The sequence below is a fragment of the Ammospiza nelsoni genome, chromosome 22 (assembly GCF_027579445.1).
Source record: "Ammospiza nelsoni isolate bAmmNel1 chromosome 22, bAmmNel1.pri, whole genome shotgun sequence".
Taxonomy (NCBI): domain Eukaryota; kingdom Metazoa; phylum Chordata; class Aves; order Passeriformes; family Passerellidae; genus Ammospiza; species Ammospiza nelsoni.
The window spans coordinates 2483646-2509122 of record NC_080654.1 but is presented as its reverse complement, the minus strand read 5'-3'; the positions used below and the strand labels follow the sequence as shown (position 1 = coordinate 2509122).

The window sequence follows — 25477 nt, the reverse complement described above, 5'->3', positions numbered from 1 at the left end:
TCCGGGCTAACAGAACCCCGGGTGAATTCTGGGCTAACAGAACCCCGGGTGGCATTCATGAATAACAGAATCTCGGGCTGACAGAACCCCGGGGCTAACGCAATCCCGAGCTAACACAATCTCGGGTGGATTCCGGGCTGACAGAACACCGGGGCTAACACAATCCCGGGATAACACAATCTCGGGTGGATTCCGGGCTGACAGAACACCAGGGCTAACACAATCCCGGGATAACAGAACTGCAGATGGAAATCCAGGGCTAACAGAACCCCGAGGATAACACAGTCCCGGGTGGATCCCGGGCTAACAGAACCCCGGGTGGATTCAGGGCTAACAGAACCCCGGGTGGATTCCGTGCTTACACAATCCCGGGTGCATTCGGGGCTAACAGAACCTCGGGGCCAACACAATCCCGGGATAACAGAATTCCAGATGGAAATCCCGGGCTAACAGAACCGCGGGGATAACACAATCCCGGGTGGATTCCGGGCTAACAGAACCCCGGGGCTAACACAATCCCGGGCTAATAGAACCCCGGGGCTAACACAATCCCGGGCTAACAGAACTCCAGATGGAAATCCAGGGATAACAGAAACCCGGATGGATTCAGGGATAACAGAACCCCGAGGATAACACATTCCCGGGTGGATCCTGGGCTAACAGAACCCCGGGGCTAACACAATCCTGGGATAACACAATCCCGGATGGATTCCGGGCTAACAGAGCCCCGGGGATAACACAATCCCGGGCTAACAGAGCCCCGCGGATCTCGGAGCCGCCGCCGCCGCTCGGAGCGCCTCCAGCCCATCCCAGCCCATCCCTCCTCCCCTCCGGAGCATCTCCCGGCGCTGGGAAGGGCTCGGGGCTGAGCTGCCCAGCCCGAGCATGGCTCGGAGCAGCCGGGCACAGCCGCAGCCGCCCGGAGCCGCCCGCCGTGCCCATCCCGTGCCCCCGGAGCCGCTCCCGGGCACCTGCGAGGGTCCCAGCCGGGACCCCGTGAATGGTGACAGCGGTGACAGAATCTCAGCCTGGATTATTTGAATGGTGGCGGAGGTGACAGGATCCCAGCCCGGATTCCCTGAGTGGTGACAGAGCTGACAGGATCCCAGCCCGGATTCCCTGAGAGGTGACAGAGCTGACAGAGTTCCAGCCCGGATTCCCTGAGTGGTGACAGAAGTGACAGAGCCCTGCGAGGGTCCCAACCCGGATTCCCTGACTGGTGACAGAGGTGACAGAGCCCTGCAGGAGTCCCAGCCTTGATTCTCTGAGAGATGACAGAGGTGACAGAGTCCAAGCCCCGATCCCTTGAATGGTGACAGCGGTGACAGAGTCCCAACCCGGATTCCCTGAGAGGTGACAGAGCCCTGCGAGGGTCCCATCTCGGATCCCTTGAATGGTGACAGCGGTGACAGAATCTCAGCCTGGATTATTTGAATGGTGGCGGAGGTGACAGGATCCCAGCCTGGATTCTCTGAGTGGTGACAGAGGTGACCGAGTCCCAGCCCGGCTCCCCCTGCTGCTGACGGAGCCCAGCGCCACGCAGGGATTATTCCGATTATTCAGGGAGCACTTTGGAAGCGGGCAGGGGAAGCGGCTCTTTGCCCCCCTCCTTCCCTGCCTGCCAGGAAGGAGCTGCCCCAGCTGGTCATGAGACTTCTCCAGACTTCCCAAAGAGGCTCCTGAAGTTGTGGCGCTGCTCGGGAGATGGAGAATGAGCTTGGCAAATCTGTGGACAATCAAATGGACAAATACATGTAATAACTTGGAAGTTTTCTTGCTGTCTTTGCTCTTATCCTGCTTCCTTTTTATTTTTTTTTTTTTTTCCTTCTCCCTATCCTGATGTAGCCGTGCTGTTAACCCTTTCCCCTCCCTGATTTAGCGTTACAATAATGGGGAAATCAGAAAGCCAAATGGATATTGTGGAAAAATCGACCAAATCTGGGAGGAAGCCCTGGAGCTTTGTGGCCATCGGGCTGGCTGTCCTGCTGCTCCTCATGACCTGTGCTGCCGTCGCCCTGGTGATCCTCTATGCCAGCACCAGAGGTAAGAACCCGGGAATAATCTGAATTATCTTCCCCTTCCCTCTGCAAACAGCAGAAAAAGTCCTTTTTTTGTTGTTGTTGTTTTGGGGTTTTTTTCCCTTTTTTTTTTTCTCAGAGCTAAATGAAAACAAAAACACAGGGAGACCATGAGGTCACCTCTGTGTGGGACTGAGCTCTCCCTGCCTTGTGCACAGAGATTATGTTGGCTTTCACTGAAATTTTGAGTTATGCTCTGCAAAATTCTATTATTTTATTTAATTCCGTGCAGTTTGTTGTTTTCAGAGCTGTTTTGACAAAGATGATGTGCTGTTTTAGAGGGAAGGTGTGTGTCTGTGTGTAAGGACTGACATTTCCCTATTTTATCCAAGCACAAGACAAGATTCATTATTGCCAGGGTTTTTAAAGCAACAGCTGCTTTGAAACACTTCTAAAAACAATCTCCCTGAAGGGGAAATTGCTTATTACAATGTGAAAGCCTAAAAAAAAATAAAAAACCACTTGCTGCTGAGGAAAAGGAGACTTTTCAAATATTCCATCAGGCAGTTGGATCTCTAAGTGTGATTTGCTTCAGCGACTTGAATGCAAATATCTTGCCAGAAACCTGGCATTGAGGCACGTTAGTTTGAAGTGTTTTGCCTAAATATTTAAATATTTTAACTGCAGAGCACACTTGGTTAAACCAAAGTTTTCCCACTGGCACAGCAAGTGCAAAGCCCCACTTTGAAACCCTGTGAAGCATCAAATGCTGGGGAGCAGCTCGGCCTCGTGTTTGTCACTTCCATTAAAGCCTCCTGGGCTGGGAGCTTTGTTAAAACACTGGAGAGTGAAATTAAAGTGGGAGCAGCGAAACTGGAGCAAAACACAGCAGCAAAACACAGTCTCTGCCTCCCCTGCTGCAGGGAGCTGCATTTCCAGCACTTGTGAGTGAAACGCTGCACAATGCTGAGCAATAATTCATGAAAAACCATTGTTATTGTTCACTTTTTTGCTACCAGCAAAATCTGAGTGTTTGGTATTCATAAAGTTCATCAGAAAGTTGATTCTATTAGCTCAGGAGAGAAATTCCCCAGAGCCAGGTCCTGCAGGAGGAGTTTCTGTATCAAACACTGAGCTTGGCATTGGGTTTTGCTGCCTGCATGCAGAAAGGATTTGGGAAATCTGCCCCACATCCTCTGCTGGCTCCAGACAATGCAGAATTCAGGTATTAATAATATTTACCCAAGTGTTGGTCTCATCCAAACCCAGAGGCAGGGTCTGTGCTCATTACATGTGTTTAAGGAAGGCTTATCTGTGAGAAAACAGGTCTCAAACTTAAATATTTTCTCATATCTGCAATTAAACTTTCCCTGGAAGTGTTCCCCAGAGCGCAGGGCTGGTGTTCTGCTGCCCTGTGCTCCTCACACCCCACCAGATGTGTCCAGATGTGCCCTGGAGCCACTTTGTGCCTCTGTCCCCATCCCAGCCCACAGCTGGAGCAGCCACCAGTGTTAGGTGATTCCAGGTGGGAAAGGAAATTCCAGGTAGGAAGTTAAATTCCAGGTGGGAAATGAAATTCCAGGTGGGAGATAAAATTGCAGGTGGGAAATGAGATTACAGGTGGGAAAGGAAATTCTATGTGGGAAATGAGATTACATGTGGAAGATAAAATTCCAGGTGGGAAAGGAAATTCCAGGTGGGAGATAAAATTCCAGGTGGCAAATGAGATCACAGGAGGGAAAGGAAATTCCAGGTGGGAAATGAGATTACATGTGGAAGATAAAATTCCAGGTGGGAAAGGAAATTCCAGGTGGGAAATGAGATCACAGGAGGGAAAGGAAATTCCAAGTGGGAAAGGAAAATTCAGGTGGGAAAGGAAATTCCAGGTGGGAAAGGAAATTCCAGGTGGGAAATGAGATTACAGGTGGGAGATAAAATTCCATATGGGAAAGGAAAATTCAGGTGGGAAATGAGCTTCCGGGTGGGAAATGAAATTCCAAGTTGGAAAGGAGATTCCAGGTGGGAAAGGGAAATTGCAGGTGGGAAATGAGATTCCAGGTGGGAAATAAAATTCTGTGTGGGAAATGAGATTACAGGTGAGAGATAAAATTCCAGGTGGGAAAGGGAAATTCCAAGTGGGAAGGGAAAATTCAGGTAGGAAATGAAATTCCAGGTGGGAAATGAGATCCCAGGTCGGAAATGAGCAGCAGGAGCTCCATCCTCACAGACCACTGCCCACATGCCCTGCCTGGGTCAAGAACTGGAGCAGTGAGAGCTCTTCAGACTCTTCCTGCAGCAGAAATATCTATTTTTTATTTGTCTTGAAAAGTTTTGTCCCAGTGCCCCCCTTAGCTCTGTTTTTCTCAGCCCATTCCCAATGCTCAAATCCCTTTTCCCCATGGGAAAGGCACCTCTGGCTCAAAGCTGTGCCACAGAAATCCCACAGAACAACAGGAAAAAACCACAAAACAGGAAAAAATACCCAATGTGGCTGAGCACCCTTCATGTGACACAACCACCAGTGTTATCCCGGGCATCTCCTATTGCTAATTCCGCTGAAATGTTAATTTTGCAATGTGCAGGGGGCACTGCATTGCTCACCAAGAGCAGATCCACATTTCTCACTTCACCTTGATGCACCCTTGGTCACAATGACACTACCCAGGCTTCCAAAAATCATTTTGTTTCGCTTGTAATTAGGAATTAAATTAGAAAATTGAAGCACTGCCTGTCCTGCTTTGCATTCACTTTTATTTTTTTTTCATTTCTGAAGGCATGTTTAGGCTTTGTGCTTCAGGGGGAATATTTTTTTCTGCTTGTGTCCATCTTGCAGAAGAGCACTGTGGTGCATGAAATGGGCACAGCAATAATTCCTGCAGTTCTCTTAATGCTGACTGGGATTTTTATTTCTATTCCCAGCCAACAAAAACACTCAGGCTCTCACAGCAGTGCAGTTACAGAGGTCTGGACACAATTTGGGGATTTTTGACAGGAAAAGGAACTTTTCAGACCCAAAAAACCACCCTCATCTGAGGGTATTTCTGCTGAAAACTTGGGCTGTTATTCAAGAAAATTAATTCAGATAAATAGATAAATACCTGTGTTTCTTCTGAAAACTTGGGCTATTGTTCTAGAAAATTAATTCAGATAAATAGATAAATACCTGTGTTTCTTCTGAAAACTTGGGCTATTGTTCTAGAAAATTAATTCATATAAATAAATAGAGAAATACCTGTGTGTCTATTGAAAACTTGGGCTGTTGTTCTAGAAAAGTAGTTCAGATAAATAAATAGAGGAATACCTGTGATAAACATATACATGCCTAATGAAAAATAAAAATAAAAATAAAATAAAAATATAAATATAAATATAAATATAAATATAAATATAAATATAAATATAAATATAAATATAAATATAAATATAAATATAAATATAGATATAGATATAGATGTACCTATAATTATAAATATAAATGTATGTATAAATATAACTATAAATATAGCTATAAATATAACTATAACAATAAATATAACTATAGCTATAAATATAAATATAAATATATAACTGTAAATATAAATGTAAATGTAACTATAAATGTAACTATAAATATAGATATAAATATAGATATAAATATAAATATATAGATTCCTGTGATAAATATATAAATACCTATTGAAAACTTGAGCTGTTGTTCTAGAAAAGTAATTTAGATAGAGAAATGTTTGTGTTTCTGCTGAAAACTTGGGCTGTTGTTATGGAAAATCAATTCAGATAAATAAATACCTGTGTTTCTGCTGAAAATTTGGGCAGTTGGTCTAGAAAATTAATTCAGATAAACAGAGAAATACCTGTGTTTCTATTGAAAATTTGGGCTGTTCTAGAAAATTAATTGAGATAAATATATAAATACCTGTGATAAATATATAAATAGCTATTGAAAAACAAATATATAAATACAAATTAAATAGAAATAAATATAAATATATAAATACCTGTGATAAATATATATTTATATTAATACCTATTGAAAACTTGAGCTGTTGTTCTAGAAGAGTAACTGAGATAGAGAAATGACTGTGTGTCTACTGAAAACTTGGACTGTCGTTTCTAAAATAAAATTAAATAAATAAATAAATAAATGTATTAATAAATTAATTAATTTTATATATAGATATAGATATAGATAGATAGATAGATATAGATAAATCTATAAATAAATTATCCATTTCAGTCCTGCCTGGTCCCTGGGAAACAATGAGAAATTGTCTCCGCAAAACTTAACAGATTCTACCACAAAATTCTTGGAGTACAATGATTTCTTCCTCACGTTGCTCTTTGCTGTTGCTCCTTTCCTTTTTGCCCTTGAACTGCTCATTTCTTTCCCTCCAAGTATTTTATTTCCCCCTTGGAGATTCAGTGGGCTTTTAGGTTTGGTTTTCGCAAAATTGTTTAATTATGGGAGGGTTTAACAAACTCCACAAATTTGGCTTGGCTTCATCCGGCACATAAAAAAACCCCAGCAAATGCTGAAACAAACACCAAAAAAAATGAAAAAAAAAAGGGGGGGGAAAGGAAAAAAGAAAGGGAAAAAAAAAAAGAAAAAAAAAAAAAAGAGAGAAAAAAAGAGAAAAATATATAACTATCTCTATGAAGCTTCCCATTGTTCCAGGTACTTTGCTCCTCCACTGTTTGGGTTTCCAGACTCAGAATTTGGGCAGGACAGCCCAAATTCAGGGCAGGACACAGAATACACAGAATTTTGCTCTTGCAGATGTGCTCCCACCCAGCACAGCCAGGCTCAGCTGAGCCCTGAACATTCCCCAGCACAGTGGGGGCTTTTTATGTCATTTCCAGTGATGAACTTCAAAGCCCTCTTTTCTCCCCCACTGTTTTATTTCCCTCTGAATTGCTGTAATCTTGTTTTCTCTCATGTAAAGCACTTTTACTTGCAATGAAAGTGATTATTTGGTAACTCTTTTCTGCAAACAAGGATCAAAAACAAAGCTTAAAAATGGCTGAATCTGCTGGAAAGGACCAAGATTTTGTTTTTCAGAGTGGAACCACATTGTTGCCTATTTGATATAAGTAGTAAAGCATTTGATATAAGGGTAGCAAAGCAAGGCATCCAGTTTTTTAAATGGGAAATTAAAGCAGCAAAATCAATTTCCATCTCCCAGGCCAAGGAGATCCCCCAGATCCCTCAGCCTCAGCGGCTTTGAAGATGCTCAGAGCATTTTAATAATTATCTAAAAAAGGATCCCACACTTTGAGCAGACTGTGGAGGCAGTTAGCAGGTAGAAAAGATGGTCTCGTTCTCCTTCCAGGAGAGATAAAACTCACTGTCAAGGCTGTTGAAGTGCTGCTGCCAATAAATTTCCCTCAAAAATCCCCAGATTTCTTCACAGTTGTCATCTGATGTCTTTGACAGGCACCAACATTTCACTCTCCTGCTCTCAAAGCGACGAGCTGTCACCGGGATTGGGCTCTGGTGAGTGATTTTGGGAGGAATTCCCTTCCCAAACAAGTGATTCCATCTGCTTTCCTCCTCTCCCTGCAGGTTCCCACTATGGCACCAACTCGGGCAGCATCTGCACCACCCCTGGGTGTGTGACAGCAGGTAATGGGGTGTTGGGGATTCCTGCTGCACTGGGGAGGCTGTGAGGGCTGGCACCGAACCTGAAAAAAAGAGATATTCAGAGTTTAAGGTGAAAAGGAGTGAGATTTCCCCTTGGGTAAGGAATATCATTCATGAGAGGCACAGGAAAATTGCCAGGATGGCCAAGGCCATGGACTCACCAACACAATCTGTGTCTGTAAGCAGAATAAAACTCCCTTTAGACTGAATTTTCTCTCTCATGGGGCATTCACCTTTTTATTTGTGGTATCTGCACTCAAGAGACGTGAGGGTAAAGCATAGAGGCTCACAACACCCCCATGGGAACACTGGATTTTTGGGCAGTGCCTAAACGGGAGCCCAGGGGAGCACTGGGCACTGTTCCCTGCAAGGTCTTGTGCTCTGGGACAACTCTTCTGCCATCCAGATGTGCTATTCTACACCTGCCATTCACATCTGCAGTTCTGCATCTGCCATTCCACACCTGCCATTCTACATCTGCCATTACACACTTGTCATTCACATCTGTAATTCTACACCTGCCATTCCACAGATGTATTTCTACATCTCCATTCTGCATCTGCAATTCTCCAGACCTGCCATTCTGCATCTGCCATTCTGCATCTGAAATTCCACATCTGCCATTCTCCACCTGCCATTCCACATCTGCAATTCTCCTTCTGCAATTCCACATCTACAATTCCACATCTTCAATTCTCCTTCTGCCATTCCACATCTGCAATTCCACATCTGCAATTCTCCTTCTGCCATTCCACATCTGCAATTCTCCTTCTGCCATTCCACATCTGCAATTCCACATCTGCCATTCCACATCTGCCATTCCACATCTGCAATTCTCCTTCTGCCATTCCACATCTGCCATTCCACATCTGCCATTCCACATCTGCAATTCTCCTTCTGCCATTCCACATCTGCCATTCCACATCTGCAATTCTCCTTCTGCCATTCCACATCTGCCATTCCACATCTGCAATTCTTCATCTGCCATTCCACATCCGCAATTCAGATCTTCCATTCCACACCTGCCATTCTCCACCTGCCATTCCACACCTGCCATTCTCCACCTGCCATTCCACATCTGCCATTCCACATCTGCAATTCCACATCTGCAATTCCACACCTGCCATTCCACACCTGCCATTCAGATCCCTTTCTAAGCAGAAAACAGGATTTCTCAAGTCATAACATGCAGGGATTGAGTCTTGCCAAGCAGCTCCCTGAGTGTCCCCAGCAGTCCCAGGGGTTCCTGGGCATTCTGTAGAATTCAGCTCTCCACTTTTGCTGCCCAGCTGCCAGAATCATCCAGAACATGGACCCCACAGCTGACCCATGCCAGGATTTCTACCAGTATGCCTGTGGGGGCTGGCTGAACAGGCATGTCATCCCAGAGACCAGCTCCAGATACAGCATCTTTGACATCCTGAGGGATGAGCTGGAGATCATCCTCAAAGGTAGGCATGGAGCTGCTCCATCCCCAGAAACCTGTGCTCATTTCAGAGCTTCCTCACTGCACACCAGACAGAGAATTAAATTTGCACAGAAGTGTTCATTGGGATTTTTTTCCCTCTGGTGCTTTTTTCTCTCCCATTTTGTGGGGACATCCTGTTCCCACTAAAAATTATCCAGAGGTGCTGACTCCAAAAGGAGCAGGACAAGCTGTCTGCAGGTCCTTCACCTGACACTTTATTCCACTAATAGCATGAAGAGCTCTCTGGTTTGACAGTAATTGCAGCCCACACTTCACAGCCCTGAGTCCTCAGGGATTTCTGTAAAATGATCAAAGGTCCCCAGGGCACAAATCTCACTGCAATGGTTCCTTCCCCAGGTGTGCTGGAGACTTCAGACCAAGGGGACAGAGAAGCATTTCAGAAAGCCAAAATCCTTTACAAGTCCTGCATGAATGAGAGTGAGTGTCTTGTTCCAGCAATTCCCCTGTTCAAAACCAGCTGTACAGAAAAACCAAAGCATTTTAAGCAAAATCCAGTCAATATCTGTCTAATCCACGTGGCCTTGCCTGGAAAATTCATTTTCAGATGGATGAAAATGCCTTGGTTTTTCATTAAACCTCAAAATACCCCTTTGGGATGTGTAAAGGGTGGATGTTGGTACCCAGCCCTGGCATGGATGCAAAGCCTTTCCTTTAGAAGGCACAAACCTGGCCCAGCTCATCCTTCCCAAACCAACCCACTCCAAATCAGCCCTGGAAGTATTGCAGAAGTTATAATTAGAATTATAATTATAATTATACATTATATTATATTATATTATATTATATTATATTATATTATATTATATTATATTATATTATATATTATATATTATATATTACATATTACATATTACATATTGTATATTATATACTATATATTTTATATCATATTCATATATCATATATAATATATCGTATATCATACATTATATATTATATAGCATATATTATATTAATATATTACATTTATTTTATTTTTATTTTATTTTATTTTATTTTATTTTATTTTATTTTATTTTATTTTATTTTATTTTATTTTATTTTATTTTTATGCAGAAGTATGTTCATTCCTTTTCTGAAGACTCATAAAGAATGGCTTCAGGATATCTCTTATTTTTTGCTGTCTTATTTATGACACATTCAGTTGCAAATTCAAGCTGTTAGGCCGTTACCTATTTTTCCTAATTTTATTTTTGTATGAAAACAATGCAGAATTTGTCTTTGCTCCCTCAGGTCTTATAGAGCAAAGAGATTCCCTGCCCCTGCTGGAGGCCTTGAGGATGGTTGGAGATTGGCCAGTGGCTTCTGCAGACTGGAGTAGGACCAAAGGTATTGCTGGGCCTGGGAGGGCTTATCAGAATTATTTACTGAAGCAGGGAAGCCATTGTCACCAAAATAAATCATTCCATTTTCAGTTCTCTTCCCAAACACAAGTCAGGCTATCACATATTTAACACTCATTGATCCATTTAAATAGATCTCCAAAATTTCAGCGTGTGAACTGCACAGCTTCAATCAGTCTGACACAGATTGACAAATTAACTCTGTTTTATTTTTTCCCTTTTATCTCCCAGAGCCAAGCTGGAGCATGGAGGAAACCCTTTCCATCATGAACTCCAGGTTTAACAAACGTGTCCTCATCGACATGTTCGTGTGGAATGATGACAGGGATTCCAGCAGACACATCATTTATGTAAGGAAAAAAAAAAAGGACAGGGAATTTTTTATACGCCAGAAAATCCTAATGGATCATTATTTACACTGCAGGGAGATGAGTTTCTCATTGAACAATAGTGGTAAAATGTAGGTAATTTGTATAAAACTCTGTACCTTGAGAGTCAGATCTGTCTCAAAGACATATTGGGAAATGTTTTACGGCAGCAGAATTTTTGTTTCAGCAAAAAAAATAAGGATCAATGGAGCTTTTGCTGATTTACAGCATTTAAGGGCTGTAAATTCTTGTGACTTAAAAAAAAATGAGGACGAGGTTTAAGATATAGCAGGAAACCATGGGTTTAAAACACATAAAGGGTATTTCAGAGCTTGTTGATGGATGGTTGTGCAAGAAGTTCAGCCTTAAAGTCAAGCAATGTAGAAAAGTTACTTAAATTTGTTCTTGGGTCTTCATGGTTAGTGAAAAATTTTGCTTTTTAACCCACACTAAGATCCACCCTGTTGTTACCTGGAAACCCAGAGATAAGAGCTGCACCCTCCAGTTCCTGCTCACCACTAACCAGAGAAATGCATTTTCCTTCAGATTGACCAGCCAAGTTTGGGGATGCCATCCAGGGACTATTACTTTAATGGGGGTAACTATCAGAGAGTAAGTATCCCTTGTTTTGATTTACTCTGTGCACTAAAACAACTTTATTCCTTATCCCTGTTCCTTCAAAAACCCCAATACATGAATTTTCACACTATGCAACAACCACAACTAGGCTGTGACATTCATTGCTATGTTTTTTTCCTAATTAAACCAACATTTTGTAAAGTTTACAAAAAGACTGAACAACAGTATAAATACTAAGCTGGGCAACTCATGAAGAAGGTTATGAGAAAATAAAATTGTGTTTTGTAGCTTAGGCAGTGTCTCATTTTGAAGAAAAGCTTCACATTTTCAGCGCAGATTTGCTTGGATCTCCCTCTGAATCCCTGATGCTCAACAAGCAGGAATCTGCTGCCACTTACCCTCCCCTTCCCCCAAAATTACACGAAATTGTGAGAGATTATTTTCTAGCTGCTTTCCCCTGCCAATGCTCGGGGCAAAACCACTGATTCTGCAAAAACAGTTTCTGTAAATACACAGAAAGCTCTTGCAAACAGAGCCAGATAATTTGTCTGTTTCCAAGATGAAAATACTGCTTTAGTGCATTTTATTTTCCTCAATTATGCCTTGCTAACAAAGAGCATTTGCAGCCCAACATCAAACCAATTTTCCTAACAAGAATGGAAGGGAATACAGAGGGACAACAATCAGCATTTGAGTCTCTTTTGTCTTGTGGCTGTAAAGGCAGATGAAAACATCAGTGGGAAGAGTTTTCTTCTCACTTCAGTGTGTTTGGCTACATTTTATAGAGAATTTAGCTAAAATATAGCCCTGTGAGCATAACAAGGGATTGTCCCCACACCTTCTGGGCACCTTTAGGTGCTGCCAGGTTTTGGGACAAAACAATCTGGAAATGGAAAAGTGTGGAAAGCTGCTGAATCTCCCCTGCAAGCGTCACCTCCACAGCAGCACCCACAGCAGAAAAAAGGGATATTTATGCATTGGGGCATGAAGGTAGGACACAGATTGACTTGGAGGAGGTAGGAAACCAGGTAGAGTGCAGAGACAATCCTAAATTAGAGAAAGAAAACCAGTTCTGCTCAATACAGCTTTAATTTGAAGGCACAAAGCAGAGGGGCTGAGGCTGTGCTTTTAATCCTAATGACCAAGGAGGAGACACAACCCCTTTTTATTTGTATTTACCAGCTCGCTGCCCCCAGACAATGAGCCCAGCTCTGATGACCCAAACTCCCCCTGTGCTTAGTCCAGCATCTTTTGGCAAAACTCCTCCTGAGGCCTGGGGGAGTCTGGCCTGATTAAGGCTCAGCATTCAGCCTAAAACCACAAATCATCATCTGTAAGTGCCCAGACTCAGTTTCACCACAGCCACTGTGTTTATCTGGCTTCCAGGCTCTACAGAGGGAGAAAAATATGTGAGGAGAAGAACAGGTAGCATGGAGTTTTCCTGCATCAGGGATCAGCACTCCCTCAGCAGCCAAATGTCTTTTCAAGGCCCTTTCTGAGGCATAAATCAGTCAGAGCCTCCCCATCAGGAATAAAGCAAAGGTGCCACTGGGAACTGTCTGGAACAGAGCTCTCCTTTCAGACACTAAAACCAGACCTGAGCAGATTTGTGGTATTACTTTCAGAGAACTCAAACCTTCCCTGTTCACCCTGGAATTTTGGATCGCTGTTCCCATAGTGTAACTCAAAGCACAGAGCCTCCTCTTTGCCCAAGCAGTAATTCTAACCCAGAGTGCCAGGCTTGCATGGCACAGAGAAGGAGAATTTTTGTTTTGAGGCTGGCAAGTGCCCTGTAAGGTATTCATGACAAAGAGAATGCTTTGCTGGATCAGAAATGTGAAGATGAACCACAGAAATAGTGAAGAGTGATGTGCTGGTGTTCACAGGGGTCTCAGGTTGAGGGAAGAGATGAGGATCTGACTTCATGTTTCAGAAGGCTTGATTTATTATTTTATGGTATATATTACATTAAAACTATACTAAAAGAATAGAAGAAAAGGTTTCATCAGAAGGCTAGCTAAGAATAGAATAAGAATGATAACAAAGGTTTGTGGCTCGGCTCTGTGTCGGAGCCAGCTGAGTGTGATTGGCCATTAAATACAAATATCCAACATGGGCCAATCACAGATGCACCTGTTGCATTCCACAGCAGCAGATAATCAATGTTTACATTTTGTTCCTGAAGCCTCTCAGCTTCTCAGGAGGAAAAATCCTAAAGAAAGAATTTTTCATAAAAGATGTCTGCGACAAAGAGATTGTTTACAAGGGCCTGGAGTGACAGGGCAAGGGGGAATGGGTTCAAACTGACAGAGGGTAGAGTTAGAGGGGAAATAGGGATGAAATTCCTCCCTGTTAGGGTGGGGAGGCCCTGGCACAGGGTGCCCAGAGAAGCTGTGGCTGCCCCTGGATCCCTGCAAGCATCCAAGGCTGGGTTGGACAAAGCTTGGAGCCGCCTGGAATAGTGAAAGGTGTCCCTGCCATGGCAGGGGTGGCGCTGGATGGGCTTTAATGTCCCTTCCAACCCCAACCATTCTGGGATTCTATGAAATGATGGACAGCAAACCTTTCCTGCCTGTTCTGTGTCCGAGTGCAGGTGAGGGAGTCTTACCTGCAGTTCATGATCACCATCGCCAAAATGATCCGCGAGGACAAGAACGTGTCCAGGGATGATTCCTTTGTCCAGGAGGAGATGGCAAAGGTCATGGAGCTTGAAACAGAGATTGCAAATGTGAGTAGAGAGCTCAGGAAATCCTCAGGAAGCTGTGTGGACAAGGGGTGAGGGGGAAGAGTCTCCTGCTGGTTTGTGCAGGAGCTTTCAATGCAGAAGAAAAGCCACAGACCAGAACAAGTGGGGGAAGAAGATTTTCTGTGCCATGAGCAGCCCAAAAATCAGAGCCCCTGTGTCTCTAATTCTGCCTGCTGTGCTGCTCCAGTCCCAGCCTTATTTCTATTTGGAGCTGTTCTAAAGCAGGCTAATTCACCTTCTGCTAGCCATGCATTGGGATAACACCAGGGCAGGCTCCCTTGTATCCGTAATAACCCACAGCACCCTAAAAATCCCCCAGAAATCCTTCCACTCTAAAGGGAACAGAAGGAACCATATCAGGTTCAACATATCCCTGAAACATTATTGGTTCCTGTACTGAATTTTTGGAAGCAGCACTGGGCACAACCAAATGATTTTCCTTTTCCCCAAAACGAACTGGTTAATCTGAATATTGTTAGAGCGCGTGTGTGTGTGTGTGCACCTGCATGTGATTTCAGCCATTGATTCCTGTAATAACCTTGTGAATGTCCTCAGGCCACCACCCCAGCAGAGGAAAGGCACGATGTGACCCTGTTGTACAACAAAATGACCTTAGGAGAGCTGCAGGAAAAGTTTGCATTCAATGTAAGTGTTTCATGAGCAGTCTCATCCTTCAGGTAATTGGTAATTACTTGCCAGTTGGAAATTGCTTTGTGAACTGGTCAGTGCTTCCACAAAGAGGTATAAAATCATTCCCATTCCTGATTTTACCCTCAGAATCTCTTTAAAAGCTGCATTCAAGGCCATAAGACTGTCAAAAGTTACTGACGTATTTAATCATCCAACACTGGAATGTCTCTCTGTTAAATTCTGCCTAGGAATTTAACTGGACCTTCTTCATCCAACGTGTCATGTCTTCAGTGAGTGTTCAGGTGGACCCAGAGGAGGAGGTGGTTGTGTATGGGATGCCTTATCTGCAAGAGCTGAAAGCAATTATCTCCAAGTACTCAGCCAGGTAAAGAAACTGCAGGATAGATAAAACAAAAGTCACAGAAGGATTGCTGAAATGTCAATTATCGGACCCCCTTTGCTAGTTCTGAGCTTCTGAGGGAAAATTGCTCTCCTGTAAAATACAGAAAATGCCTTTGGAGGTTTCAAATTCCAAATACTGCAGCACAAGGTGCCTCACTTGCTGCTTGCTTAGAAAAGGTTAAATGGGAAGGAAAAAACACATGACAGGCTTAGCTCTTGTTACATTCCAGAAGGAAGAAAAATAAGAAATGAATCCCAGAACAGACACGGCAGCCCAATCCTCAGGCTGGATAACTGCAGTTAAATGAGATGCTGTGACACCCAGCACTGGCAGCAATGATTTCCTTCATTGTCTCCATCCAAAATTCAGATTCCCCTCTGTCTGCCTGCCCTAGGGCTGGTTTTTAGAGGGGGTTAAGCTCAGCTTTGCTTTCCCACACAGCACCATCCAGAACTACCTCATCTGGCGGCTGGTGATCGACCGCGTCAGCAGCTTGAGCCGGCGCTTCAAGGACGCTCGGGCCAGCTACAGGAAGGTATTTCCTCTCTTCACCAAGAGGAGAGCACCACTGCCCCTTTATCATCACCAAACCCAGCCTGCCCGGCACAAAAACCCAGCCAGGGCTTTGGAAAGAGATGAACTTTAGGCTCCCTCCCAGCCCAAACCATTCTAGACACTGGGATTACATTGTGGAATGCTCAAACACGCCCAATCGCAGCAGTGGGAAACTTTGGGTTAATTTTGGCAGTGGTTTGAAAGCTTTGGGTTAATTTAGGCGGTGCTTTGAAAGCTTTGGGTTCATTTGGGTGGGTTAATTTAGGCAGTGGTTTGGAATTTTTAGGTTAATTTAGGCGGTGCTTGGGTTAATTTAGGCAGTGGTTTGAAAGCTTTGGGTTAATTTAGGTGGTAGGTTTAAACCTTTGGGTTAATTTAGGCGGTGGTTTGAAAGATTTGGGTTAATTTAGCTGGTGGTTTGAAACCCTTGGGTTAATTTAGGCAGTGGTTTGAAACCTTTGGGTTAATTTAGGCTGTGGTTTGAAAGCTTCAGATTAATTTAGGAAGCAGTTTGAAAGCTTTAGGCTAATTTAGGTAGTGGTTTGAAAGCTTTGGGTTCATTTGGGCAGTGTTTGAGTTATTTTAGGCAGTGGTTTGAAAGCTTTGGGTTAATTTAGGCAGTGTTTGGGTTAATTTAGGCAGTGGTTTGAAAGCTTTGGGTTAATTTAGGTGGCGGTTTGAAACCTTTAGGTTAATTAGGTGGTGGTTTGAAACCTTTGGGTTAATTTAGGCAGTGTTTGAGTTAATTTAGGCAGCGGTTTGAAAGCTTTGGGTTGATTTAGGCAGTGCTTTGAAACATTTGAGTTAATTTAGGCAGTGGTTTGAAACAACTGGGTCAATTTAGGTGGTGCTTTGAAAGCTTTGGGTTAAGTTAGGCAGTGGTTTGGAACCTTTGGGTTAATTTAGGTGGTACTTTGAAACCCTTGGATTAATTTAGGCAGTGGTTTGAAAGCTTTGAAAGCGTTGGGTTAATTTAGTCAGTGGTTTGAAAGCTTTAGCTTAATTTAAGCAGTGCTTTGGAACCTTTCCGTTAATTTAGGCAGTGTTTGGGTTAATTTAGGCGGTGGTTTGGAATCTCTGGGTTAATTTAGGCAGTGTTTGGGTTAATTTAGGCAGTGTTTGGGTTAATTTAGGCGGTGGTTTGGAACCTTTGGGTTAATTTAGGCAGTGTTTGGGTTAATTTAGGCGGTGGTTTGGAACCTCTGGGTTAATTTAGGCAGTGTTTGGGTTAATTTAGGCAGTGTTTGGGTTAGTTTAGGCGGTGGTTTGGAACCTTTGGGTTAATTTAGGCAGTGTTTGGGTTAATTTAGGCAGTGTTTGGGTTAGTTTAGGCGGTGGTTTGGAACCTTTGGGTTAATTTAGGCAGTGTTTGGGTTAGTTTAGTCGGTGTTTGGAAGAGCTTTGGGTGGATGTGGGCTGTGTTGCTGCAGGCCCTGTACGGGACGACGCTGGAGGAGGCGCGCTGGCGGGAGTGCGTGAGCTACGTCAACAACAACCTGGAGAACGCGGTGGGAGCCATGTATGTCCGGGAGACTTTTGCTGGTGAGAGCAAGAGGATGGTATGTAGTTTACCCTTCATACTACTGTACATCCACTCTGCTGGCAGCTCTCTGGTCAGAGAGAGGGAGGAAGCCAAATAATCTTTGCCATGAGTCGCCCTGGGAAGGTTTAGGGAGCTGGAGAGAAAGAATTCTGAACAATCTGCACCTGGTGTTTTGTAATAAGCTCTTTACAGCCCATAAGGTTGTTTGCAAATGGGTGTCTTCTTAATTAGCTAATGGTGTTTTGATTAAGGGACCAATCAGGTCCACCTGTAGTGGACTAGAATATAAAAAGGAATGGGTTTTCTGATAAAGTGAATTAGCCTTCTGAATGGGAGGCTGTGTCGTTCATGACTCAACAGCAACGCATCCACAATGCCCACAGTGCCCATTCCCTCTGGTGCCTGGGAGAGTTATCCACCAGTCAGGAAGGTGCAAGGACTCATTTGTGATGCTCTTTTATGTCACTGTTGTATTAAGAACAACATTTCACTCCAAAATCTCAGAAGGCATAAAGCAAAACTTTATTACCAAATTTCCCATATTTATAGGCAAGATTGTTCACTCAGAACCTGATTGGTTCTCAAACAATATTTCTCATGCCATTGGATAGTTAGGAACAACACTTTCTTGTACATTTCTCTCTATAAAGTAACGTACAACATTCCACATGTTCCTAAATACCAGGTGCACAGACCAAGATAAGAATTGTTTTAATTCTTTTCTCTGAGCTTCTCACAGCTTTTCCCAGAACAATGCCAGGGAAAGTTATCTGTTTGACTCCCTGACAAAAACTGTCACATCCACACTTTGAGGTGCTCAGTACCATGGTTCAGAGCACAGAATTTGGAGACATGGCCTTCCAGCAGGAAGCTTTTCATCCCTCCCTAGCTGGGAATAGGGCATGGCAATGATGAGTGTCTCCCTGGCTCTCTTTCAGGTCCGAGATTTAATAGAGAAGATCCGCGAAGTGTTCGTGGAGACCTTGGATGAGTTACAGTGGATGGATGAGGCATCCAAGGAGAAAGCTCGTGAGAAGGTCAGACACAACAAAGAACTTCAGTTTTCCCTCATGAACATGAAATATTTGGAATTTTGTAGTATCACCATATCCAGTTTCTCCACAAACAAGAGGCAAAGAGGACATTATGATCCTGTTACATTCTCCTTTCCTTTCAGTCCTTTGTTAGCCCACATCAATAAAAATGCCAACTGGATGTGACGCAATTCCCCCCAAAAAAACCTTTTCCAACTTTTAATTGACCTCAGGACCATCAGCACCATTCCAAAGCCAAGAAAAAACCAAAACATTTCACTATTCTTTGTATTGAAACTTTGGTAAAAACAACCCAACAACAGCACACCAACAAAAACCACAATTAAGAGGAAACATTCAACTCTTTTCTTCCAGGCAATGGCAATCAAAGAACAAATTGGCTACCCAGATTACATTTTGGAAGATCACAATGAGAAACTGGACCTGGAATATGCCAATGTAAGTGTTTTGTGCATATCTCACTAAATCCCTCAAAATAAACCCCTGCCTTTGCTTTCTTCCCACTGGAATATTTATACCTGTGCAACTGCCCTTTCCAAGGACATTGAAATAAACACATTAATAAATAAATGGTGCAAAGAACCAACTATTCAGTGAAACCATGCAACCAAAACGTCCTTTAGAGGACACTCAGTGGGACGAGGAGTTCCTCTTCCTGCTCAGCTGACCAATGGATCCCTGTTTGTGCAGTTAAACTTCAGTGAGCACAGCTACTTTGAAAACATCCTGGAAAACCTGCGAGCTGGAGCCCAGAAGAGCCTGAAAAAGCTGAGAGAGAGAGTTGACCAAGACATGTGAGTTTCCAGACAGAGCCACGGACACAACCTAAATTCTGGGTTCATGGTGGGGGTGTTCAGCTCATGCTGTGGGTACCTGGGAATGCCTGGGGCTGAGATAATCAAGGAGTTAAACAATTCTAAGATGAAGTGAAAAATGCTTTTCCCTTTGAATGTTGTTTGTTTGGGATGAAAGCTGCCCATAAAGAAGCCACCAACAATTTCCTAGTATCAGGAATTCTTCACAGCTGTGATCAGTGCACCCTTTTTCCTACATGAATTCTTGCCTATATAATCTCTTTATAAGGGATTTTTCCTTCTTGTTACAAGGTTCTTCCCTCTCCTAACAAGGAAATTATATTTCTTCATATATCCACCCATACATTCCTGAGAATATATATATATATATTACATATATATAGATATATAGTACAAATATGTGTATGTATATATGTATACATATGTATATACACATACATATATACATATATATAGAGATATATAAAGATAGATATAGATATATATACAGATATCAATATAGATATAGATATCGATTATATAGATTATAGAAATAAATAATCCCTGAAAGGATTATATCCTTACAATTCTTTCCTATATACCTTGCACTTTTTAACCAGAATTAAATTTCAAAAAATGTCTGGGGGAAAAAAACCCATCATGACTGACTATATGCAACATTTATTTTCAGATGGATAATTGGAGCTGCAGTGGTCAATGCATTCTATTCCCCCAACAGGAACCAGATAGGTAGGTTTAAACACTTTTAACCAGCTGGTTTTTTCCACAAAACAGTTCAGGTTTGCATCCAGAGGCAAACCTGCCTGTGCCCATCCAGGAATTGTGGGCAAGGCTGCCTGGCTGTTCAGCTTAAGCACTTTATTGATGAATATTAAACTCCTCAGTTTTATCCCCTGTCACTGAGCAGCCTTGGGTTTGAAAGCCAAGTGCCAGCACCCAGAGAATGCCCCCAGTGTGTCCTGGGCTGCTCCTGCTGCTGAGTTTTCAGCCCATGGGGCAGCTCTGCATTTGCCCTGTGCAATGACACTGCTAAGAGCCACCCAGTCTGCAGAAATTAGGCTGAGCTTAATGTAAATGCTGCTTGGGTCTCAAACAGGGAGATACTGCAGCTGCAGATGTGCTAAATTAAACCTTTATTAACTTGTCATTTTCCATTTAGCAAGAGAGAAACGATTTCGCATGAGGCATGAGCTTGTTTCTAATCATTTTATATTTTCTGTTCCTTCCTGACCCTTACACCAAGCAAACAATCTGCAAAATTAAGCCACTTTACAGCATTTCCCTCCTTCTCCCTGTCTTTGCAGTTTTTCCTGCTGGGATTCTCCAGCCCCCCTTCTTCAGCAAGCACCAGCCCCAGGCCCTGAATTTTGGAGGGATTGGGATGGTTATTGGGCACGAGATCACACATGGCTTTGATGACAACGGTGAGGAGATGACTGAAAAAATGGTTTTATTTCAGCTAAAACTCGTGGCAGGAATGGCAGGGATTAAAGTGCCCTGGGATTGAAATCCCTGCACAGCCACATCCAGCTCAGCAGCAATAGGAGCACACTGGGAGCACTCCATGGAAGGTTTTGCAGGGAGTGTTTCCTGAACAAAGCACTGGAATTAATCAGATGTTAAAAAAAATTGAGGAAATTACAATTCTCAGGGGAAAAAAAAGTTATTTTTACAGCATCATCACATCAGGAACACAAAGCAAGCAGATCCATGGGCTCCTGAATACAGTGAAATCTGTGAACAACATTTTTGGGATAGAACAAATGTCAGCAGAGTCTTGAAATCCCAGGAGACTTTGTTTTTTTGACCCAAATGCTTGAAATAAATTGGCTTTTTTAAGTTTCTCAAATGTCATGTAAAAGAATTTGGGGGAAAAGCTCACTTCTGACTCTATAGGTCAGGAGTTTCTTCCACGTGGTTTTTTTGTGCTCAATAAGTTTGTGCAGATGAGAGAAACTGCCTCAGACACTGAGTTCCAGAGCAAAGAAAAGCCTTTTTCTAGCCAGAAAACCAAGAACACAAACTCCAGAACTTCAATTCCAGCTTTTAATTCTCTATAAACCTCAGTTCTGACATGTGGCCGCACAGAACCAGCACCTCAGAGCTGAGAGAAGGTTTTGTTACACCATATCTGCAAAATCCATTTGGAAATAAAACCAGGCCTTGGAGCTATACCTGGGCTGCAGACTGAACAGGAAATCAGGGAATTACAGGGCCCACAATTCCACGCCTTTGTGACAAAGAGAATAAACTGTGCCCAGAATATTTAAATTCAAGGAGGAAAGAGGGAGTGCAGCTTCAACATCCCGGCTGCTACACTGCAAGAGTTTTAAAATCCTGCTCAAAACTTTCCTTTTGTCCCTGGGTTTTCCTTCAGGAAGGAATTTTGACAAGGATGGGAACATGCTGGACTGGTGGAGCAATTTCTCAGCACTGCATTTCAAGGAGCAGTCCCTGTGCATGGTGCACCAGTATGGGAATTACACCTGGGAGCTGGCAGGGGGACAGAACGTGAGTGACAACAACAGCCACAGCTCTGGCTATGCACAAATATTGAATTTAACAGGGGATAAGCATAAACCCCAGCTACTATAGGACTGGGATGAACTGGGGACTCTGGTGTGGCCCAGAAAGCCCAGGGTCTGTGTGCAGTGGTGTTCTGTCTATATTATATTATATTTGTGTTATATATTATATTATATTATATTATATTATATTATATTATATTATATTATATTAGTGTCATATTCGTGTCATATTTGTGTCATATTCATGTCATATTCGTGTCATATTTGTGTGTGTTCTGTTCCAACCTACAGCTCTTACCCTGTGATTTCTCTAATTTCATTCTCTCCTTTCTTGTCCCAGCACAAAGTCACAGCTTCTCTCTGTTCCAGGCATGTCAGGCTGTTGTATAACTGACCTGTCATTCTTTTTTATTTTATTTTATTTTAATTATTATTTTTACAGGTCAGTGGCATAAGCACATTAGGAGAAAATATTGCAGATAACGGCGGAGTCCGACAGGCTTATAAGGTAATCCCCACCTTTAAAACCTTAACTTTACCTGTTTTGTGAACTATTCTATGCTAAAATTTGACAATTGTCATGCTATTAGCATATTCCAAAAAGCTAAAACCCCAGCTGCACACCTGGAAGCTCATGAGCCCATGGTTTGCTGCCATTCTTGTACCCAGAAGCAGCCCAAAGGTGGAGCTGAGAGGATGTCCTTCCTTACAAAGAACCCTAATAGATATCACAGTAAAACCTTTTATCTGTGGTGTTTTGAGTGTGGTGTTTATAGAACACCCAGAATTTTCAGAAATTTCAATTCCAGCCCTAAGGGACACCATTCCAATTAATTATTTCATTAGGATTGTTCTAAAAGCCATGACAGATGTGGAGGGGATGTGCCTGCACACAGAATCCATGGATGTTCTGTGGTGCTGGATCTCTTCTTACCCTCATTCTCCCTTCTGTTTCATGCTTTGGGATTGTCTCAGCACCTGGGAGGCTGCAGAAACCAGAATGTTGGGAATTAACCAGCATGAGGGCACATTAACTTGTCTCCATCATGTCAATATACCTAAAAAAAGCAAATTGGCCAATTAATGTGCAACAATAACAGGTAATGGATTTAACATTGAGCAAGGTTGTTATCTGCTATTTAATGAGCAGTTACCTGAAGAGAGAAAATCATCACTATAGAGAAGCAGAGAGATTTAACACTTTATTTACAGATACAAATTCCTGTAGAAAGAGACCATGAAGTCAACAGTGCTTATGCTGACAGCTTTTTCATAAAATTCTCTGCACTGTTTGTATTAGAGACAGAAAATGTATACAAATACAGAAGGGAAGCATACTGGTTAATGCATATGGTGAATAAAATCGCTCCTCCCATTCAAAATCCTCCTGCTGCTGCTCTGAGTTGCTCTGTGATCATTTCCAGGCCTATTTGAAGTGGCTGGAACAGGAAGGGAAGGAGCCAAAGCTGCCTGGACTGAACATGTCCCACAAACAGCTTTTCTTCCTCAACTTTGCCCAGGTGAGAACACACAGGGCTGTGCCTCAGGCCCTTGGAGCAAACCCCTGGAGGAAATCAAGGGCAGATAGATCTGTCCCAGAGCACCAGACCTTGATAAAACAAAAGCTGATTAATAAATAATTACATCTATTCTACCTCTCTATAAAACATACCCCAGTGTTATCACAGCAAACTGGGATGGTTCTAAGGAAAGCTGAGAGGTTCCCAACATGAATTCCCAATACTGACCCACTAATGATGAATCTCCCTGTGCAGGTTTGGTGTGGTTCCTACAGACCAGAATATGCCAGCCAGTCCATAAAGACAGATGTGCACAGCCCTCTGAAGTACAGGTGCGTTTTTATTCATTGTCCATATTACCTGCATTTCCTAAAGCATCCCATATTCTGAACTGCAATCAAGTTCTGAGGTGTGGGTGGGATGGATGGAGATGGGAGATTTTTGAATCCAGGGCTTGGAATTTGGGGTTTATTGCAAAGGGCCTGGGTGCAGGGCCCTGCTGGGAGCCGCCAGCCACAGCTCAGAGCAGGCCCAAAAGGGGGAGAGAGAGATAAAGAGAGTGGGAAAGAGAGAATGAGAGAGTAAAAGAGAGGATCAGAGGGTGAGGTTCCCGTTACAATACAATAAATCTTCTTCTGGTCTTGGAATTTGGGGTTTATTGCAAAGGGCCTGGGTGCAGGGCCCTGCTGGGAGATGCCAGCCACAGCTCAGAGCAGGCCCAAAAAGAGAGAGAGGTAAAGAGCAAGAAGGCAAGAGTGTGGTAAAGAGGATGAGAGAGTGAGGAAGATTAAAAGAGAGAGAAGTTCTCATTACAATACCATAAATCCTCTTCTCTGTTGAATATTCTAGTTCTCACTAACCAATCTAATCCAAGATACAAATCCTATAGCATTTGCATACAGCCTATAAGAATCATTACATTACCATACTGTGTTACATTTTAAACCCTAAAAACTCCTCTTTGGACCCCTTCTGCCAAGCTGTAGGGTCTGCTGGGACCCTTGGACCTGTCTGCAAGCAGAGGGTGTTGTTTGATCAAAAGGGGATTACCTTCAGCTGACCACACCATTGTTTTCCAGTTGTTCAGTAACTAAAGGATCTCAAAGCTTGCTTTCATTTCAATCTCGCTTATAGTTTCCATATTCTCAAAATCTTTTGCCAGGCAATCCCATTTATATGGCTTTCCTGCTTCATCTTCCCCAACATGAGGCCCCAAACCACTTTCTATCCCCCAGAGCAGCATTTTCCATGTAAATGAGAGTCCCTTCTCTTTGTTTAGGGTGATGGGCTCCCTGCAGAACTTTGAGGCCTTCTCAGAGGTGTTCCACTGCAAGAAGGGCTCGGCCATGCACCCCGCGGGGACGTGCCGCGTGTGGTAACCCGCGATGGCACTCTGGTGCCACCACAACCAGCTGCTGGCAGGGATGTGCCCGGCGTCCCGCTCAGCCCCAGGGGCAGCAGCAGGGGCAGCTGCTGCAGGGAGAGCCAGGGAAGCCCTCAGCTGTCCCAGAGCCGCTGGGAACCTCACAGGGATGACGGGGATGGAGCCCGGGGCTGGCAAAGCCGCGCTGTGTCCCCGGGCTCAAGGACTGTTTCCAAGGACATCCTGACTGTTACTGAGACTCTGCTTCAGGGTTACAAGGACTCGTTCTCACACAAGGAAACAAAACCAACAAGCAGCCACGAATCTATTTTTCAGGAAGGAATAATAATTTTAATACGCCGGCCCCGCTTTCTGGGGGCTCAGCAATGCTGTCCGAGACTGTTCCACTGCCCCGTTTCCAGTGTTCTGCTTCTGGTTCTGGTGCATTTTTCCCCCAGAGCAGGTTAGGGCTGGTGTAAACTCTCATGCTGTCTGTGCCCCTGCACTTTGATCACTGCTTTGTGGTTCATGGATTGCTATTTGTGGTGACAGCGAGCTCTGTGTCAAGATGCCTGTCGCACTCTCCTCCTGCACTTGAGTTCCTCTGCTCCAAAGAACCCCCTTCAAGTGAGGCATCACTACACTTATCACATTGTAGGAGTACAAATTCTGTCTTTCTGGTTAAATTACAGGGTCCCACCCTTCAGAGATATATTTAAAATGATGCTTTTTCTTGTAGAAAGTGTATAAAATACCTTTTGCCAAATAGCAGACATGTATCCATGGAAACAGTTAAGCTGGTTTTAATCCTGTGCCTTTTTATTTTGCCATAGGCTATTTTTCAGTATTTACACTTGAAAATGTAACATGTATTAATTTTTAAT

General features: G+C 43.3%; 1 protein-coding gene across 1 annotated transcript; it reads left to right on the top strand.

Annotated features, from left to right (window-relative positions):
- The first annotated feature begins 898 nt into the window (after positions 1–898).
- Positions 899–25477, top strand: MMEL1 (membrane metalloendopeptidase like 1). The gene is made up of 25 exons (XM_059487429.1): positions 899–1085; positions 1127–1228; positions 1281–1754; positions 1880–2043; positions 7579–7638; positions 8946–9107; positions 9482–9562; positions 10379–10474; positions 10720–10838; positions 11403–11468; positions 14029–14163; positions 14737–14826; positions 15060–15196; positions 15656–15749; positions 17200–17328; positions 18251–18349; positions 18722–18805; positions 19058–19161; positions 19853–19911; positions 20487–20606; positions 21560–21693; positions 22153–22218; positions 23135–23230; positions 23486–23562; positions 24510–25477. Exons 3-25 carry the CDS (start codon positions 1705–1707, stop codon positions 24607–24609), a joined length of 2322 nt encoding a protein of 773 aa, XP_059343412.1. The 5' UTR covers positions 899–1085; positions 1127–1228; positions 1281–1704; the 3' UTR covers positions 24610–25477.

Coding starts and splice junctions, on each gene's coding strand:
- MMEL1 (XM_059487429.1), top strand. CDS start 1,705: ATGGAGAATGAGCTTGGCAAATCTGTGGACAATCAAATGGACAAATAC. Junction 2,044..7,578: donor CCTCTATGCCAGCACCAGAG/GTAAGAACCCGG, acceptor CTCTCCCTGCAG/GTTCCCACTATGGCACCAAC. Junction 19,162..19,852: donor GAGAGAGTTGACCAAGACAT/GTGAGTTTCCAG, acceptor ATTTATTTTCAG/ATGGATAATTGGAGCTGCAG.